The sequence below is a fragment of the Fusarium vanettenii genome, assembly GCF_000151355.1.
Source record: "Fusarium vanettenii 77-13-4 chromosome 9 genomic scaffold NECHAsca_6_chr9_2_0, whole genome shotgun sequence".
NCBI lineage: Eukaryota > Fungi > Ascomycota > Sordariomycetes > Hypocreales > Nectriaceae > Fusarium > Fusarium vanettenii.
The window spans coordinates 846,065-864,880 of NW_003315877.1; the positions used below are offsets into that span (position 1 = coordinate 846,065).

At 52.3% G+C, this 18,816-nt stretch overlaps 4 protein-coding genes across 4 annotated transcripts; 3 read left to right on the forward strand and 1 right to left on the reverse strand.

The window, feature by feature from the left end:
- Positions 1-337: 337 nt before the first annotated feature.
- Positions 338-5,503, forward strand: NECHADRAFT_49362 (uncharacterized protein; the record flags this gene model as incomplete). The annotated part of the gene is made up of 6 exons (XM_003050005.1): positions 338-587; positions 637-1,216; positions 1,310-1,860; positions 1,948-4,364; positions 4,415-4,615; positions 4,664-5,503. The coding sequence occupies 6 exons, from the start codon at positions 338-340 to the stop codon at positions 5,501-5,503; spliced, it is 4,839 nt and encodes a 1,612-aa protein (XP_003050051.1).
- A 474-nt stretch (positions 5,504-5,977) lies between these two features.
- On the reverse strand, positions 5,978-7,244 carry NECHADRAFT_101622 (uncharacterized protein). The gene is made up of 4 exons (XM_003050397.1): positions 6,988-7,244; positions 6,718-6,763; positions 6,509-6,626; positions 5,978-6,321 (listed from the first exon to the last, which is right to left on the reverse strand). The coding sequence occupies exons 1-4, from the start codon at positions 7,143-7,145 to the stop codon at positions 6,203-6,205; spliced, it is 441 nt and encodes a 146-aa protein (XP_003050443.1). The 5' UTR covers positions 7,146-7,244; the 3' UTR covers positions 5,978-6,202.
- A 1,824-nt stretch (positions 7,245-9,068) lies between these two features.
- NECHADRAFT_101623 (uncharacterized protein) lies at positions 9,069-11,141 on the forward strand. The gene is made up of 4 exons (XM_003050006.1): positions 9,069-9,831; positions 9,882-9,951; positions 10,002-10,214; positions 10,267-11,141. Exons 1-4 carry the CDS (start codon positions 9,412-9,414, stop codon positions 10,596-10,598), a joined length of 1,035 nt encoding a protein of 344 aa, XP_003050052.1. The 5' UTR covers positions 9,069-9,411; the 3' UTR covers positions 10,599-11,141.
- A 3,099-nt stretch (positions 11,142-14,240) lies between these two features.
- On the forward strand, positions 14,241-16,158 carry NECHADRAFT_48803 (uncharacterized protein; the record flags this gene model as incomplete). The annotated part of the gene is made up of 2 exons (XM_003050007.1): positions 14,241-14,584; positions 14,649-16,158. The coding sequence occupies 2 exons, from the start codon at positions 14,241-14,243 to the stop codon at positions 16,156-16,158; spliced, it is 1,854 nt and encodes a 617-aa protein (XP_003050053.1).
- Positions 16,159-18,816: the final 2,658 nt, after the last annotated feature.

An 18,816-nucleotide genomic window follows, 5' to 3' on the forward strand; every position in this document is an offset into this window, starting at 1 on the left:
ACTGCCTCCCATCACCCCTACTGGACCCTGAGCTTTAGCGAACTCCAGCAGTAATCACGTGCAATTGGTGGGACTGGATCGCCTGTCTCCCCCCCCAGATCGCCAGCCGAGCTCTCGTTGGCAGCCTCGTTATCATCGCCCGTTGCCGCGCGCGCGCAACCTCCCGACTTACACCCAGCGTTGATCGCTGAGCCCGGTCGTCGCGAGACCCCCATCGACGACCAACTCCCGCCGCAGCTTCGCCCTAGGCTGCGGCTTATACGACAGCGATCACAGCTCCTGTCGTCCTCCCTCCATCGCGCGACTAATCTCCCACGGACGCTGTACGATAGTGCCCATGCCCCGACCGCGCGGACGTCCCAAGAAATCAAACACCCCCCAACTTAAACCGAAACCGAAGCCGAAACAGAAATCCAAGACTAAATCCAAGAAACGAAGAGTGACGGAAGAAGAAGGCTGGTGGACCATCCGCGAAGTTCTTGATGAGAGGGTTGGCAAAGCAGGACAAGTCGAATACTTGGTTCAGTGGGAGGACGAAATTCATACAGGGGAAAGCTTCCCCCCAAGTTGGGTTTGTACTCCGCAGTGTTGTTGCTGTGTTGGCGCATTGTAATAACAGCTTATAGATCGAAGAAGTGACTGACGACGCTCTTCAAGAGTGGGAGGACAAGAAGAAGGCTCGTCAGGGGACCCAAGAACCCGTATCCTCGGTGGAAACCACAGAAACCACGGAATCGGAGCGCGCAAATGCTTCGCCCCTGACCCGACGTCGGTCTGACACCTTTGATCCCAACCCGCGACCAACGAAGAAGGTCAGGGCTGAGCAAGCAGTAGCAGGGTCTGAGGAACCCGTCCCGTCTATCGTTTCAGGTTCATCTGTTGATCTGGATGCGGAAAGCACATATTCTCTAACTGAGGACGATCTTGCTCGACTCCAAGCTCAAAGACTTGCCATTGTTTTCACTAAGCCCGACAACTTTGACGCCTCCGAGTACCAGAGTGTGAGCAACAGCCAGACCAGTTCCCATAAGGTGTCTGAACTTGAAGAGAACGACCAGCGAGCTGCATTTGCGTCGCAATTAAGCCAAGGTACCATCCCCGATTCGCAAGATCTCTCCGGACACCTGTGGACTCGCCCGGAGCCCAGATCACCATCTGTCGTTGAAGAGGTTGACCAGTCAGGGGCTCCCGCGTCTCCTGAACTCGGATCTCTTCCGTCCGAACAGCACCAAGCTCTCACATCCCCTGAACCTTGTGAGCGCTTGGAACTTGACGACTCGTTTGTACCCAGCCAGGAGGAAAGTTCTAGTCATCCCAGCACCCTCCAGGAGGGTCAATCCACACAAGACGACCACCTGCCCAGCAACAACGAGGCCATTGAGGAGGACCAGCAGGACGAAGACAGCCCTCTGCTTGAAGAGGACAACCAGGACGACCACGACTATCAGGACGACGAGGCTTGCCAGGACGACGAGGACACTGATAACTCCCCCATCGTGCTGGACCTTGAAAACATCTCTGACGATTCGACAATCTCCGATATCGAAGAATCCGCCAGCATTCCTGGCGATCCCACGCTCACATACGTTGATAGTGCTCTCGACAGTACCTTGGAAGATCGAGACCCTCAAGTAGACCACGACACTGCAGTCGATAGCCTTTCGAACAGCCAAGATCTCGGAGACGGCCATATCGCCCCTGAAAGTGAAATTGTTCAGGATCAGGATAGCTCTCAAGACGATCAAATTGTTCAAGACGATCCAGAGCCTGCAGACGACGACGACACTCAAGACGTTGAGAACCAAGGAAGCACAAATATCGACGTCGGCATATCCCAGGACACCCAATCTCCCGTGGACAGTTCATGCGCATATACCTGTCGAGCTTCCCAGGAGAAGCAGAGTCTTGAAGAGAGCCAAGACGTACAGGACCAACAGTCGAACCGAGATCGTAGCCCTCGGGTTATTGACGACTCTTTGGACAGACAAGATTCACCGGTTGACCACGCGGAACCCCAGGGTTCGTCGCAAGTTTCTTGTCTTGAAGAAGACCCGGATACTGGGAACAATTACGTGCCTGAGCCCGGATCAACTGCAGCCCCTGAAAGTTTTGACAACAATCATCTCTCCAAGCCAAGCAACGAAGCCGGTGTAATTCCGCCTTTGGGATCGCCGCTATCATCCCAAGCATCTAGGCCAGGACAACAACCCACGCCGAGCTCCCGAGTCTCGATTAACTCTCTGGTCATTCCGGACTCCCAGGACCAGTCATTAACCACACGAGGACAGCATCTTTTGTCTGCACAGAGTCAAGATTCATTGTCATTGCCACAGCCTCAAGTCACACTGGTCCCATCGCAGATCGAGGTTGTCCCAGACTCGGTGACAACCAGCTCGGGAATTCCATCCCATCAACCCGACCAGTCACAGCCAGCTTCAGTACAGAGCCAGGCTTTAACAGAAAGTGATCGGACGAATCTGAGCGCCCAGCCCTCGACTGAAGTCGGGAACATTGACCGGCCATTGACCTCGAACGTGACATCCAACTCGCAGGTCTTTTTGACCCAACCACGGCCGCTGCGCCATTCCTCCGAGCTTCCAAGCTCATTCCCTCCCCAAACCTCCCTCCCTTCTGAGCTCGAACGGCCTGCTTCTAGTCCAGGGTTTCGGGCACTGTCTCCCGACAAACCCCAAACTCCCCAAGCATCGCAGGTGGCTCAAGAACAACCGGAAAAAACGCAGCCTTCAGAAGACGAAGAGACTGCGGCCTGTCCTATTCGAGCTATAATCCGGCGCTCGCTATCTGGGGCGCCTTCGCTGCCATCTCAACCAGAATCCGATACAATGGATCCGACCTCACCCAACCGGCGCCAGAGTTCGGCAGTCGATGAGTTGAAACGCTACATAGACTTTGGCAAGGATTCATTTTTGACACAGGCCGAAGAGCCAGCAGAGCCTCCCACATCTTCAGAAGCGCCGAACCATGAAGACCCTATGGTTACCACGGCGGTCCCGGAAGTCATGGTGAGCTCCTCCGAGTTACCGATACAATCTCAACCGGCCTTCTCGGTGGAACCATGGAAAGCAGAAGTTCTGGGTAATACACCAGAAGAACCAGCTCCGTCCATCTCGCCGGCGTCTATCATGGCCAACCCCAACCAGTCTGCGGTCGAACGAATGCAAGAAATAGTAAACATGTCATTTGGCGACTCAGCAGGTTCTCTTTCACAGTCCTTGATTGTCCAGGAACCCGAGATGATGCCTCCAGGAACCATTTCTCCGGCTGCTATCATCAGGTCGGTTGATGCGGTTGAGTCGACACATACGTTAGACTTCTCAAACCAAGGTACACTGTCCTCAAGGATCGATGAGAGTTCAGGGCAGGAGATCACCTTGGGACAGGTTCCTGACGAGCAGGAATCCGATGTTTCATCACAATCTTCTCATCGGTATGAAAATGCCTCGCCTCATATCGTTACTCTCCCAATGCATGCAAGTCGGCGACCATACTATGAGGCGATCATCGTGGATCACAAGAATGATATCCACGAGTTTGGCTCGATGTTTACCGAAGGCATGGACGAAGAACCTAGCGAGGATCTCAAGGACAAGATTGACAAGCTTTTCAATCGCCTATTGAACATTTGCGACTATCCTCAGGACATCGTTGGGACACCACTAGAACGACTCCCTTCCCCCGACCTAGCCAAGTACTGCTGCGATGCCAATCCCAAATTCAACTTTTTGTTTGAATTGTTGTCCGCCCTTGGAGAAAAGGAGACAGGAATCCTGATTGTTGCACGCAGTGCTGAACTCCTCCGGCTTATCTTTGCCGTCACCGAAGCCGTGGGCATCGAGTGTTCAGCAGAGAGCATTGGAAAGCAGAGCGACTATCCATCAGTGACGAGAATCACTCTAGCGCTAACTACTGAGGAGTTTGATCCATACAAATTCGATGTTGTCATCGGATACGATTATGGCTTCAGCAGTTCATCCATGGCCAAGCAGTTGTCAAAAGAAAACGTCCGAAAGCCACCGCTTGTGCTGTTGCTCACGACGACACACACGATCGAGCACATCGCACTTCGCAAATCGCAAGACATGTCGACATTAGAGAGCAAGAATTCATTGCTGGCGAGTGTCATCCTTGCAAGGCGTTATCTGGAAGACCCAGAACGCGGCTACGGTGACCCTCATCAAGTCGCGGAGATCTTTTCGAATTATCTAAATGGCATGACTGATGCAGTGAGCTGGGAGCCTCAAGGCATACCGGACGATGTGCTTGATGTTTTTGCAACAAACTCGCAATCGCAATCTTTGCCTGAGGACAGGTTGACATCTGGAAACAACCTCAAGCGAAAGCATGTAAGTGATGGCACGAAGCAAGAAGACCATAGCCATTGACAGCTTCTTAGGATGACGATGATGAGGACGAGTATTCCAAGCGATCACGCGTGCTCCCTCTCACAGAGTTGCCAGTTGAAACTCGAGATCCTCCTCTGACCCTCGCAATGCGGCAATTCCTCGAAAGCATCACGCCTCGGGGACAAGGAAGGAAGGACAACGACTCCACGATCGAGATACCTATCTCGCAGTTGGAGTCGATTAGAGAAAAGGTTAGTTTGCGAACAAGGAACGTGTTGTCAGGGGTTGACCGTGATCAGCACGACGAATACAAGCGTCAAATTGCTTTGGGGCGAGGGATCGAAGTCGACTACAAGTCCGTCATCCACCGGCTTGAAAAGGAACTCAAGGATTATAAACGGACTGCCAACAAAATCGAAAGATCAAATCGCACTGCCCTCCAAGATCGAACAACGTTTGAGAAGGAGAAGCAAAAGGCCGAGACCAAGGCAAAGGCAGCAGCAGAGACAGCAGAGAGAGAGAGGAAGAAGCTACAGAAGCATATCGAGGAACTCGAATCCAAGATCGCGCACTTGACAGCAAGCCCTGAAGCGTCGAAACTGGAAGACATGCTCAGAGACGAGCAGAGTCAAGTGGAGCTTCTGACGAAGAGGCTGGGCAACGCTCAAACAACACAAGATTTTTATCAACACCGCTACCAAGAGGTCGATGGCCAAGCCACAGAGCTGGCGACGGAGAACAAAGAGCTCAAGAGTCGGCACGAAGACTTGCGGACAAGGGCATCCGATAACCTGAGAAAGATCCAAGAAATCAACGCCAGCCAGCAATCGGACGCATTGAAGGAACAAATCAAACAACTCACAGCTCAGGTCAATGAGAGAGAACACCTTTTGAACTTGGCCCACGAAGAGCTACGAACATTGCGGAATGGGCGTCCACAGACTCGGGGGACTAGCGTGCCACGGAGCCCTCGTGTGCCCATGATGAGCCCACGGCCAGGTCGTGGATTCACTGGTTCTGCTAGCAGAGGAACAAGCCCAACTACGGCGCCGGGTCATGAAGGCTTCATGGTACCCGGAGCCCAGTTCATGGGCCAGCAGTCTAGGAACGGAAGATGGGGTCATCATCTCCAAGACTAGGCAGGTTGACGACGGTCGGAGACGAGATGATTGAGTTAGAAGCACATGCAGGCTGGTCACGGTAGACGATGAGAAGCCGAGCAAGATTCTTTTTGTGTTAATACCACTTTTGTTTTGGAAGCGATACGATAGCATTTGGGGTAGCAAGGCAGGCAGGAAAGGAAAGTAAAGTCAGAAATAGGACTGAGGATAAAGGGATAAGGGATGTATATATATATCATTTCAGCGAGAACTGTTAATGAACGATTAACGTTTGGCGAGCTTGAGCGTTGAGTTGAGACTTGACTGTGAGACTTGACAATGAGATTAAAGCGATCGGCCTATGATCTACCGTAGGTATAAGAAAGTGGCCTGATCATGGTGGTTGGTGTAAGCGAATAAGCACAACTATATCCCGAAGAGCCGGGTTTTCAACTCAGCTGTGAGTTGTGAACAGTAGTACAACATCAACTCAGTCACCATGTGATACAAAGATGCAAAATACTCTCAACATTGGAGGAGATTAGCAAAGAGCAAGAGTCGCCAAGTCGCGCCTGGGGCTATAACACAATCGATTTGGGGCTGCCGCAACCAAACTCCCCCGTCTACCTCTTGTACTGGATTTCTTCCCTTCCGTCTCGGCTAACATGTACACGCGGGGCTTGCCCGGTTTGATCGGGTCTTGCCCGGAGCTCAAACACTCTGAGACCGAGTCATCGTCTACTTCTCCTCGGGGTACAGCTCCTCCTTCAGCGGCACGCCGAGCTCTTCCCGGAGAGGCTTGAGCTCCTCGAGGTACTGCTCGTACTGGCCCTTGTTCTCGACCTTGGACTTGATGCCTGTGGAAAGTCAGTAACTCGAAACTCGTCGTATGCTGCACTCGCGTCCGCCGTCTCGCTCGTCGTTCTCCGGGTCCAGCAGTTGACGTTGGTCAATTGATACGAATCAAGTGAGTTAAAAAAAGTGGACGGATCCGGTCGGTCGGGCGGACGGCGAGGCTAGCTTCCAATTGACCAAAAAGCATACCTTCGAAGATACGGACGGCAGTGCCAAAGTCGTTGACCCTTCGGGCGGCCTTGAGGGCGGCGGCAATCACCGAGGGAGCGGGGACGAGATCGTAGGCGAAGGCGTTGTTGAGGTTGCGCTATGGTTTGGTGATAAGCCAAAAAGTCATACGACATTTTCGGAAGCGGGACGGAGAGCGTCGAAGCTCAAAGCCCGTAGGGCGGGCCTACCTGAAGCTCGAAAACGTCCTGGACACCGTCAAACTCCTTCTCGAACCTGTAGAGCGTCGTGGTTTAGCCATTGAACCAAGCAGAGACAATGTGCGGCCGCATTGAAGGCATTCGGGAAAAATCGCGTGGGGAGAGCTTCCTGGCCCATTTTGCGGCATCTTTTTTGGCCCATGGGCGCGAACCACGCAAAAGCAGCCAGACTCAGAACCCCATTGCGAAGCCTCCAGAACTTTATGTCTCCTTCAATTGAGGCCATGAGGGTGTTCCTACCTGGCGGAGAACTCCTCAAAGGTCTCCTCGGCGTGCTCGCTTCGTCGGGGCATCGAGGTGGTGAAGTGGGCGACGGCCGAGCGGGCCACAAGGGGCTGGACGGCAGGGCGGACAGAGGCGGCGCGGACGCCGCGAGCGACACGGAGGAAGGCGGACATTATGGACGGGAGGAGTTGGTTTCCTAGGGAAGAGTGGCGATGGGTCGTCGAGAGGGCGATTTAGAGGTTTGAGAACAAGCTGGGGGGGGTCGGCTCGGGTGATGACTGCAGAGATGTTTGGGCGAGCAAAGGATGGGCTGAGGGCCTTGGGATGATGACTAAGGCCCGGCTATACCAGAATGAGGCAGCCGTGCGAATTGCGTTGTCTAGGGCTGGTTCTGGTGGGCGGCCGCACAGAAATGGACTGTGTCTGACGTCTCTACGCACTGTAGTTCCTGCGAGCTTATTTGACCACTTCTTCCATTGGTCATTCCCGTCAGGTCCCCGGCAATCAGGTCAGATGGCAGCCCATGGAGTGAAGGGAGTTGGTGATTGAGGAATTAGGTGCCCGAGGGTGGGATCTATACCCCGAGACTTCAGCATGACATAATTCGACAGTTTTAAGACGGCAGAACCTCTCGTGGCACGAATTGAAGAGTCCATGCACTCAATCGGCAAGGCTGTCTTTGGAACCAGGGACGTGGGTGAGAAAAATGTAGACGGTCCAATGGCCTGGTCGTAATTAATTTATTACGGCACCCAATTGACATGAACGTCGCGCCACAAGATGCACGGCCACAGGTGTCATGGCACGGCCACGGTTAAGGCCACGGTTGACGATGAGAAGTTGACGAGACGTTTCGCGATGGCGGCATGTTGAAGTTGGAAAGAGAATTTGTTGGGTTTTATAGCAGTTTTATGTTGTTCAGTAAACATCCACTAGCAAAACATGTGAAATCAGCTACCAATACGGACCTAATATCTGGCCACAACGAATTATTACACTTGTCAATATATATCAACTCTTGCTTCACCGCGTGATTGACACACGATGTTCGTGAACCCCTTCAATCGAATTTATAGGAGTTTTGTCTACTGAAACCCCGACGGCCTTTACAAGCCTCTAATGCTAGGTTTCGAGTCAGGTATGAAGCCTGTCTCTTGAAATTGAAATGATGTAAGATGCAGATGGAGACGACCAATCAGCCAGCGCAGACACGACGATAGGAGTACCAATACCCACGCCGAAATTGCCGGCTACTTTTTTTTTTCTGCTGCATCACCAACGGGGAGTTCCTCGGTCCAAACGACGGACAGCCCGGACAACAACGTTGCATGCTCTGGAAACCATTCTTCTTGGTGGAATAAAATAAAAAAGTCGGGATGAGATGTTAGATCAAAGTCCGGTTCAAACCACCAACAATGCCACCTCATCACCGCGGTCTTGGCATCCACGAGAACCTCGGGACACAGCGAATAAACGGCTCAGGCACAAGGGGAAAAAAAGGTAACGATGACCCCTGGCCTCCGCTCTTTTAGCACCGTCCCTGGGGCCATGTTTGGATTGGGCGACCACCCCGTTTCATTCCCTGAGAATCACGTGCCATAGTGTTCCTCCTCCCCGGAGATTGAACATAGATCCAGGCGGAGGACCCGCTATGATTGGCGGTCTCGGAGGACTCGGTAAATCACATGTGAAGGATGACCTCCTTTCCCATCATGCCTCCTGCCTCTTGTTGTGCTGGAAATTCACAGGAGGGCAGGCAACGCCAGTTGCAGAAGGAGCGCACGAGCCCAGGCGGGCAATTGCTGCGTGAGTAGTACTCCGTAGTCCATGCCCAGCTGGCTCGCGGTCCGGGGCGGGCCTGTCCTGTCTGGAGATTAGGCCAAGATGGCCCTACAAAGACGTACTAGCGGCGCAATTCGAAGCACCCACACCTGGGCATGGAAGGTGCGCGGTGCAGGTGCAGGGTGCCACTTTCACTCTGCTGGCTGCAGTGCACGTACGCCCAGAGTCTGAGCCTGAGAGAGACCTGGAGACCTGGAGCCAACTCGATCGGATGGAAATTTCCCCTTTTTTGATGCGCCGCGTCCTCCTCCTCAATCAAAACTTCTTCTCCTACTTCCCCTTCTTTTTCAACCCTTTGTTCTCCCTTTTTAATCCTCCTCATTCCCCAATCGCCGCCTGCCTGGCTATTTTTCCTTCCTCCCCCTTCTCTCTCCGGAGGTCCTTCTACTTCTTGTCATTCCTTCCCAAGTCTTTGCTCGAGCACCTTCACGTGTCCTCCGCCGTCGCCGGCTTCTGTCCTGTCGCGTCCTACCACAACGTCAGACAGAACTGCCTCGAGAATCAGCCACGTCGACACGTCACTTGGCGCCTTTGTTCTGTAATTAAAGAGCTTGTTGGTCACCCATTCGAGTCGGTTCAGCCTTCAGATCGCCCATCATGTCTTCGTCTCCCGCAACCTTTTACGAGCAGCTTCCTCTGCCTACCATCGACCGACCCTTCGGCATCCACCTATGGCCCATCTTCGACAAGGCATGGACTGCCGTCATGGGCTATTCGGTCAACGACTTCAAGTTCGTGCCCTATGAGACGCCCATGTCGACCCTCAAGTCCACCTCGATCTTCATCGTCATCTACTACGCCATCATCTTCGGTGGTCGCGAGTTCATGCGCAACCGTGAGCCCTACAAGCTCAAGGGTCTCTTCCTCATCCACAACTTCTACTTGACCGCCATCAGCGGTATCCTCCTGGCTCTCTTCATTGAGCAGCTTCTCCCCACTGTTGTTCGCGGCGGCATCTTCCATGCCATCTGTGATGCTGAGGGTGGCTGGACTCAGCCCCTGGTTGTCCTGTACTATGTGAGTACTTCTCGTTCGGATATGTTATGCGCTCGTACTGACTGCCACAGCTCAACTACCTCACCAAGTACCTCGAACTCCTCGACACCGTCTTCCTGTTCCTCAAGAAGAAGCCTCTGAGTACGTTCTTCTAATACCAAATCTCGAAACATTGGCTAACCCCTATTTAGCCTTCCTCCACTGCTATCACCATGGTGCTACCGCTTTCCTCTGCTACACTCAGCTCATGGGCTCTACCTCGGTCTCTTGGGTCGTCATCTGCCTGAACCTCACCGTTCACGTCGTCATGTACTGGTACTACTTCCAGAGTGCCCGTGGTATCCGCTGCTGGTGGAAGGAGTGGGTTACCCGCCTCCAGATCATCCAGTTCGTCATTGATCTCGGTAAGTCCAATTGCATATCCCTGCAACATGAAACATGGCTAACAAAATTCAGGCTTCGTCTACTTCGCCTCGTACACCTACTTCACCTCGACCTACTGGCCCTGGGTGCCCAACGCTGGCAAGTGCGCTGGTGAGGAGTTCGCTGCCTTTGCTGGTATCATCACCCTCAGCTCCTACCTGGTCCTCTTCATCTCCTTCTACTTCGCCACGTACAAGAAGCAGGGCAAGGCGCCTAGCGGTCGCCAGAGCCTTCGACGCATGTCCCAGGCTCCCCTTCCCGACCCTCACCTGGTCCAGACCACCCCCGTCAAGGGCAAGTCGAACGGTGCCACCACTACCGGCTCCAGGACCAACGGTGCCACCACCCGATCTCGCAAGGCTTAAACGGTGTCGGACGACACTGTCAAGCCTGGCGCGCCGTCGTAGCAGGAGGACTTCCCAGGTCTCTAATCCCTGTTGGTTCTTGAGGGTATAGCTGCGGCGTGCGGTACGAAAAACCAGAGGCAATCTGCATTGGAGTTGGATCCGGATCGATCTCGGCGACACCGACATATATAAAACAGTTGTTTGGAGATTTCGTTTTTACCGAATTGGGCATCTCGGCTCCATTGACTTGAGGGCTGGGATCCGCCACGAGTAATATTGTCTTTATGGGCAGTCATAATGATGGAGGGTGTTGATGAGGCTTCTCATGGATTTTGTGTTTACCGGGCGAACATGGGGCATATTTGGCAGGGCGGGCATGGTTATTGGGACGACAGTCTCGGCCGACGTTGCGACCAGCAGCAGTCGGCCCCAGGCTACGACGATCTACCTAGAACCCTTGTAATCACTCTTCGCGGGTCATGTATGATAGATATTTTGGATGGTCCCTTTGGGACTGCCAACAGGGGGTGTGATAGATGATGCTAATTGATGTATAAGTCCAAGATTGAGTCATGACATGCCTGTGAAGTGATGTGCAGGGGTTCAGAGTCGTAGCGGCGAATGGTAGACTTGATGATTCTATTGCCAACTATTTGAAACGCGATGACTGGGTTGCTTGACGAACACTGCAGTGTACCAATCGTTCCAGAGTCTTACGGATCGGGTTGTTCTATATGACCGAACAAGCATGCGGTTGGTCACGACCCTGGGATTAACCATAATCTTAACGGTGGTCAGGATTCTACAGTTGACTACCTAGAACTTGAGGCTGCTTGTGATTCCAAGGTTGGGACTGGGAGGTGCTTTAATGTTGCTGAAACTGGACTCGGCCAGACCCCGAGGCTGACCTTGGGTCTGGGGAAGTTATTCCTTACTACTTGAACTGATGCACGTCTACAGCAGTTTTTGGGAGGTTTTGTAAGTATGTTCATAATGCTCGAACTTGTTAGTCAAGACTGAGTGTCAAGACGTGCCGAGCAACAACAGCTCATCAAGATGTTATCTAGAAATCGGGGCATTAAATCAACGCTACGATTTATTTCTAGACTTGCGAAATTCTAACCTGCTAAGAATGTAGAAGTCGGGGAGGAAAGGCAGTTTTACCTGGGCGTCTCCTCGACCAACGTCTATCACTAAATAGGTGATTGACAATAGGGGGGTGGGGGCCAGGGAGCAAGGCTAGAGAAGGAGAATATCCCCATTCCCCTTAGTCCAGTGATTTCCACAAGGGCCTATACAAGGAGACCGTCCTCGTCGATCAAAGTATGGTAGCCAAAGGCTTAGAGAATTGAAGGAGCCGAACATCTTGGGTAAGCCGTATGAACTCCAGCTATCTCAAGCCATGATTGAAAACACGACGCTTAATCTCCAGCGTGATCCTACTTTAAACAGATTCTCAGAACTACGCAAGGACATGGTTGGAGACTAGGTAGGCTACCAATACATGGTAACCTTACACTTGATGGACAACATGGTGCATGTGTTGAACACAACAATTAATTATAGAACATTCATTATCAACGGAGTAACCAAGAAGCAGTCCCAGCTATGTCAATGCCCAGCCTGGCATGAACGGTGTTGGTGATGTGATGACAGCCGGGTAGATGGTAGAACTGGCATTGCGAACTCGCCAACATCACTGTTGGAGCTGAAGCTTGCATATTCGAGAAGCATTTTCCCTTAAGGGCTGACATGATGCTTCTATTCAATATATGATGTTCGTCCAAGTCACCTCTGTTGGGATGATGTCAATGGTAAGAGTCCAGTCAGACTAACCCTTATGCAGAGGTACTCTTCTTTATTGAAGACCGATATTTCACTGGTTCTTGTGTGATAAAATTCTCCTGGGCTATGTCTCAAGCATAATTCTCTTGATTGCTATGGCCAAGACCAGATTACTACCTGACGGGTTATCGTGAACAATACTCTTCACCCCAGACAAGATACCTGCTTGCATGAGAACAAAAGACACTACTTAGGTAGAGGACAATTGTGTATATGAACCATGTCTATATCCATCTGATTCTTTCAAGGAAAAAACGAAACATGATTGCCTCGATCAACATTGGCCATTTAACGCTTACCACCCCGAGTCCACGCACTCTTGTTTGCGGTGCACTACCTTCACCATGGGCTTTTTGATATGGCCACATGTACCCAATTGTCGGACAGATGGCAAACTGGTCTAGATCGGAATTGTACAGTTGGCCAATATCCCTTTTCACTTTGGCATCACAGGGCTTGGCATGTGTTAGCGAGGGAGGGAGGTCTAAGACTTTAACCCATAGATGTCTCTCCTCAACTCTCATTCAGTCTTTCTCTGCATCGTGCCAAGCTGTGAAAGCCATCTTGAACTTTGCAACACTGCACGATGCCTTAATTCCAAATCCAAAAGTCTATAGAGATGAATTGACGTCATGTCTGGGGTTGATAGGGTCGGCTATACAGGGACAGGGTGAAGGAGAGACGAGAGGAGGAGAGGACAGGCATCCCTATTCCAATGAGTGTTAGTCTGTCCAATTTGCTGGCTGCCAATACCCGTTGGGGCTGGTTCAAGACATGGATCCGCATCCCTCAAGCTGCTATAAAGGGAAGTGTCGGTCGCATATCCGGGGGACTTTGTAGGCTCGGGACGTGTTGAATATGCATTCGCTCCTCTGGCCAAATGTCAGCCATTCGAGCTGGCAGTCCTCGTCTTGGCGTGCGGTCACTGCAGGGCCGTTGCTTGCCAAGGGTTACGCGAGGAAAAGCTCCGGGAGGGGCCATTCGCGCTCGCGCTTACATCGATGGAGCAGTGGCACCTGTTGGTCTCTAACTGAGATGGATGGACGCAGGCTTGTAGTCGTGTGTATTACCCATCTCGGCCCCTTTTCAATTTCAACGCCCAAGGGATACACGAGCAGCCCCTTATGGATAAGCACTACCGGCTCTCCGTGATACAGACAGACAGACAGACAAAGACTCTTCCCCCCTTGACACCTACTTCTCCCCCATTCTCTCCCCCTGCCTTCAACTCCGTCTGCTGTTGATCAGAGCGCGCGCGCTTGGGCTCCAAAAGCAAGGGCAGACGCCACTCAGCCTGGATTTTGCGGGGCAGCGAATCGACAGGCGCTGTTTGGCAACGATTCACTGGCTCAGCAGCTCCCGCCGACGTTTGGATCCAACGCGTTTATTGCATGATTGACCTCCTGAGCTGCCATCTACCTGTCAGTAATTCCCCTTACTGCAGCTGTAGGTTCCTTCCTGTTTGATAAGAGGAAACTGGACAGGTACATCACCACGTGCCCTCCCGCGTTCCAAGAGGAAGGTACCCTGCTGGTACCCCTGCAATTATTTCCAAGTCCCTCCATCATTCAGTCCCTCCACCGTCCGTGTCGCGCCCAACTCCCCTCCTCTCCACGACTTCTCCCTCTCCCTCGGCTTCAACCTGGACCTGAATCCTCCTCCTTCTCGTCCTCTTTTCCTCATTCTTTGCCTTTCATAGTCCAATTCTGTTGCCTCAAACTTCCTTCCGTCCTACCGTTGTGTCCTCCAGCGTCCAGTTAGTCGCTCACAGACACCCTCTCTCGACGCTGCAACCCATCGAATTCACCTGCCAAGATGCGGAACCCTTTTCGGCGCCGAAACAAGAAGGATAAACTCGCCAACGGCCGCCAAGGATCCGACGCCGGTGTCGTCCCCGACGAGTTCCGGCCTCCGGGCGCCGGCCGACCGCCTCTGTTCCCTCCGACTCGCGGCTCTGCCTACCTCCTCGCTCACCTCCCGCCCAACGTCCTCCAGCGCATATTCGCCTTTGTCTGCCCGCACGCCCGAGATGAGAGCTATGAGACTTGTGAGGGTAGTGCGAGCGCAAGCGATAGCACATGTATGCTCTGTGACTTGCGCGACCTAGCGCATTGCGCCCAGGTCTGCCGTGTCTGGCGTCAGAACGCCGTCAAGGTCTTGTAAGTCTCGCGACAGCTGTCTTGAACGCGCCGTAACTAACAGCTTTCTCTCTAGATATCACAGCGTCCGCATTGATGCCGTTCACTACTGTCCCCTCGAGGCATGGCTGGCCGAGAGACGTAAAAAGACACACCGATTCGATCGCAATGGCATCCCAGAGGATCCTGCTCAGGCCCGTCTGCGCCTCCTCCGCCGTACCGTTCGCGACGACCCGACACGCATTGGCAAGCTGGTAGAGTACCTCAAGATGCCCTACATGCTACGCGAGTCCTCCCAGGTCGAGCTTGCCCAGACCATAGCTGTACTTCCGAACCTCAAATATGTCGACCTGCCCGAGGGCATGTTCTGCGACGACCCGAGCTTTGCTACCCTACGTCTTGAAGTCCAAGCCCGATGTCCCAACCTCCGGAAGATGACATACGTGGGCGGTTCTGAGCGGAGCTTTACCATGCTCGCCACAGGGCAGGTCTGGCCTCGAATTGAGGTGCTTGAGCTTAATAATCTCAACATCGATCCCATGACCATCCGGGCTGTGCTTGGGAGCCTTACCCATTTGCAAGCTCTGAAGGTGTCTGAAACCCCAGGCCTCACAGACGAGGTCCTATCATCATCAGACGGAATGCCTACCCTACCACCAATGAAGGAGCTGGTACTCAAGGACACGCCTGGTGTGACCTTGAGGGGGCTCATTGAGTATCTGGCGTGGCAGGAGACGCAGCAGGCTCTAACGGTCTTGACCCTCAAGGATACCGGCGTTCACCCTGCGACTCTGCAGGAGATTCTCACAATGGCCTCGTCTCTCAAGACACTTGCTATTCAGACAAGCGTTGTCGAACAGTTTCCTAACTCTTCCAAAATCCGTCCTCTTGCATCAAGGACATTGGAGACACTACGATTTGAAATATCCCCTGCTTCATCCGGTCCCTTTGCAAGCGTAACGCAAGGTTATTATACCTATCTTGCCTCGTCTATCCTAGGAGGAGGCTTTCCCAGGCTTCGGAGACTATATGTCCATGACGATACCTTCCCTGACCAACTCCAGGGACTTCCACCTCCCAACGCCGCCTTTGCTGGAGGCCATGTCCGCTCTAGCTCTAACTCGTCAAGCAAGTCGACTCCTGCTTTCAATCTCTCGCCAGCTGGTGGAAATCTCCCCCCATTTGCGCCTAAGCGGCCGGTTTCCAACATACCTCCCTCCAACAAACGCTTTAGTTCCAACAACCCCTTTGCTCGTGGCCCTTCTTCTCCTCCTCCCACACATCATCTGGAAGTATTTACCAAAAGTGACGAGTTTGGTAAGTGGAACTTTGCTCGGATTGACCCTATTCGGTCTGCCGCAGCCCCCTCTCGTCGACCGATCAGTAGCTATGGGCTGGCGGCCGACGTTACGGGGTTGGGGTGGGATCAAGGCGATGCCCGGCGAAGTATCATGGTTGGCAACGGAACCGGTGGCTTCCTAGCTGTGCCAGGCCAAGGGGGCGATCGTGAAAGTACGGGCAGTGCGCTATCTGGAGATTGGCGGCCTCAGAGCAGTGGAGGGGAGCCTCGAGGCAGTCGAGATCTGTGGAGATAATGATATACGCGGTATTGCCCATCTTTTGGGGTTCATCTCGGTGTATCATCTCGAGGGCCCCTTTCACGAACTTTATGGTATGAGCCTTTGCTTTCATTCTCTCCCGACTTCCTGGTCCCCTGGCTAGGAAATCTCAGCAGAGCCGGCGGGAGACAGCTTCGATGGTACACATTGAGGGCATGGGGAAGAGATAAGAGGCAGCTTGAGGCTGATATGTTTCATGTGTTTGTTTGTGACGGTTGCATTTTTTTGGAATCAAAATACCCTAGCAGTTACATGGAGAATTGCATTTGTGTTGATAGTAGTTAGCGAGCGGGCGAGTTTGTGGGCAGACCTAGATTGATACTAGGAGACTATTACTTAGACCTAGAATAATCTGTATTCTTTGTAGATTTCGTGTTTCTTCTTGTTGGTGAAGGTTGGTGTGGACATGGTAGGGGTCGTTCTGTATCATGACGACACTTGGAGGTGAGTAACGCATACTCCTTTCAGTCTCTTCCATTCATCTTGAAACGCAATTGTACTAGGCTGATGCAATTCCCATTGCCACGACCTTGCTTTGGTATCTTTGATGCGTTGTTTCATCTTGTACATGCGCATCCTCGAAATACTGTGTCAAGTCCCTCGCTTATCACCAATTGCATCACATCCACGTTTGCAAAATCCAAGATTTTGCCCTCTGTGCAACCTATAACGAACCCGTCGATCGCCCTCCTGTTCATCAAGTTCTGAACTGCTTGCGGCCCGATGACGTTGTTGTGCATCTCAAGCAGGAGGGGACACCCTTGTCGGTGAGCGAACTTTACTTACCCTACATCAGCGGCTCCAAGGTTCTCGACGATTGTGTCACACCATGGGGATACAGATTACAGAATGGACAGTCTGATTATTGAAATTACATGGGACGGTTCTTGAATGTAGGTTCAACGACTTCGGTTTGGACCGACATTTCTTTTCTTTTTTGTTGGGTTGCAGGACCCACGGGTTGCGCGGGCTGATGAAGCTGCAGAACATGGTGGATTTTTTAGAAGCAAGGGAGAAAAGGAAAGAAAAATTCCGTCAAGGTCATGTGTGTTGTAATATGGTCTGATACTGAAATCCCGAATGCGAAGGGGTTTTCGGAAATGCAAGTAGGGCTCTAGAGAAGCAAGGTACCGTCGGTACTGGACAGGAGCCGTGGAGAGAGACTCGACTGATTTGAGTTGAGTTGTTTGTTTCAGGAATCACCTGACGTGTTGATTCAATGCCTTGAGCTATGCCACTTATTTGAATCTTTATACAGAGGTCTATCTGTAACATAACTGTCTAGGAAGTGGCTTATATTGGGAACAACACGTAGAACATGTTCAGGAATAGCAACCAAGCTAGTAAGCACCTTGGACGACCCAAGGTTCAAGCATGTCGCCCTCATAATAACAGAATCCCAAGAAGAATAACAGAAGCATCCTCAAGCAAGTCATCCGAGAACCAACCCAGGATCTTCCCCTCTCCCCAACCACACTGCCAACACATACTCTACGCACGCACGCACAAGCCTCCCCCCCTCCCCTTGAGCATGAACGAATAACAGCACATCAGTTGACCGTCAATCAGAGGGACCACCCCAGCTTTTTGGGGTGCGGCTCAGCTTTGTGGCGACCGGTGACTAACGCTCGTCTTCTCGTGTTGCGTGCTTGCATATTGCACCGGGCCTTTTTTTTTTTTCTTGCCAGCCAGCACACATTCTCTTGCGGGGTTGGGGGACGAGAATAGTAACAGTGGCGGCGACTCCGCAATACGGACGATAATACATGTAAACTGAGGAGAAGAAGAAGAAGAAAAATCTGCACGGATTCTTTTCCACGAAGGATTCTTTTGCTTTGGAATATTTTGGGTTATTTTCAGCTCGTGAGGTTGTGGCTGCATCATCACCCATTGGTTCCCTCTGCCGAGCTGTCATCCTCGCAGCTGAGAGAGAGACAAGCAACCATCTCGTAAGCCCGACGTAGGCGCAGCCGCGATAGTGGATGTATATCTTTGCTCTCCGACCGTAACTACAGTACACCCGCTATCAAGTTGGATCCCACCTCCGCAGTCCACCGGAAAGCTTGCGCCCCTCCGTGCTCCCGCGGGAGGCAGTGTTCCCGAATACCTGTTTCGTTTCATCCTCTGACCACAGCTCCATCGAGTACACTGTGCATTGACAACTTTGTCGCGTAGGATCGCGGGGTAGAAAAGAATGTAAAAAAATGTCATCTATGTGAGGGATGTTATCGACATGGGGACGCATTAACAAGGCGAGACTCGTCTTGAAACAACCGGGGAATGGGGACGAAGCAAGGGACGAGACAGTAGAGTCACGCTATAGCTGGCCACGCGCGACGCGGACAATTGTTTTAAGCCAGGGAGGAGAGGATAGCATTGAAATCGTCGTTGAACTAGCCGTTCATCGCGACCTCCCTTGAGTCAAGAGACGGGAGGCTGGAACTTGCAAGGGAATAGTTGTGTCAATAACTCTCCTTGGGCGCATCAAGTTTCACATCCCGTCGATCATCCAGGGAGTCAAAGTGTCAACTGTCTCTTTTCCCCGCTTGGTAGTAAATCGCACCGAGAAACCGGACACTGGTTCCCTTTGCAAGGGCGAAACCGTCTTCGTAGCGAGGCACTATCTTCGAGACA

Bases quoted from the DNA above. Each gene is read 5' to 3' on its own strand.
- NECHADRAFT_101623 (XM_003050006.1), top strand. From the start codon at position 9,412: ATGTCTTCGTCTCCCGCAACCTTTTACGAGCAGCTTCCTCTGCCTACC. The intron at 9,952-10,001 runs GTACGTTCTTCT...ACCCCTATTTAG, and splicing joins CCTCAAGAAGAAGCCTCTGA to CCTTCCTCCACTGCTATCAC. The intron at 10,215-10,266 runs GTAAGTCCAATT...AACAAAATTCAG, and splicing joins CCAGTTCGTCATTGATCTCG to GCTTCGTCTACTTCGCCTCG.
- NECHADRAFT_101622 (XM_003050397.1), bottom strand. From the start codon at position 7,145: ATGTCCGCCTTCCTCCGTGTCGCTCGCGGCGTCCGCGCCGCCTCTGTC. The intron at 6,627-6,717 runs GTAGGCCCGCCC...ACCAAACCATAG, and splicing joins AGGACGTTTTCGAGCTTCAG to CGCAACCTCAACAACGCCTT. The intron at 6,322-6,508 runs GTATGCTTTTTG...GACTTTCCACAG, and splicing joins TGCCGTCCGTATCTTCGAAG to GCATCAAGTCCAAGGTCGAG.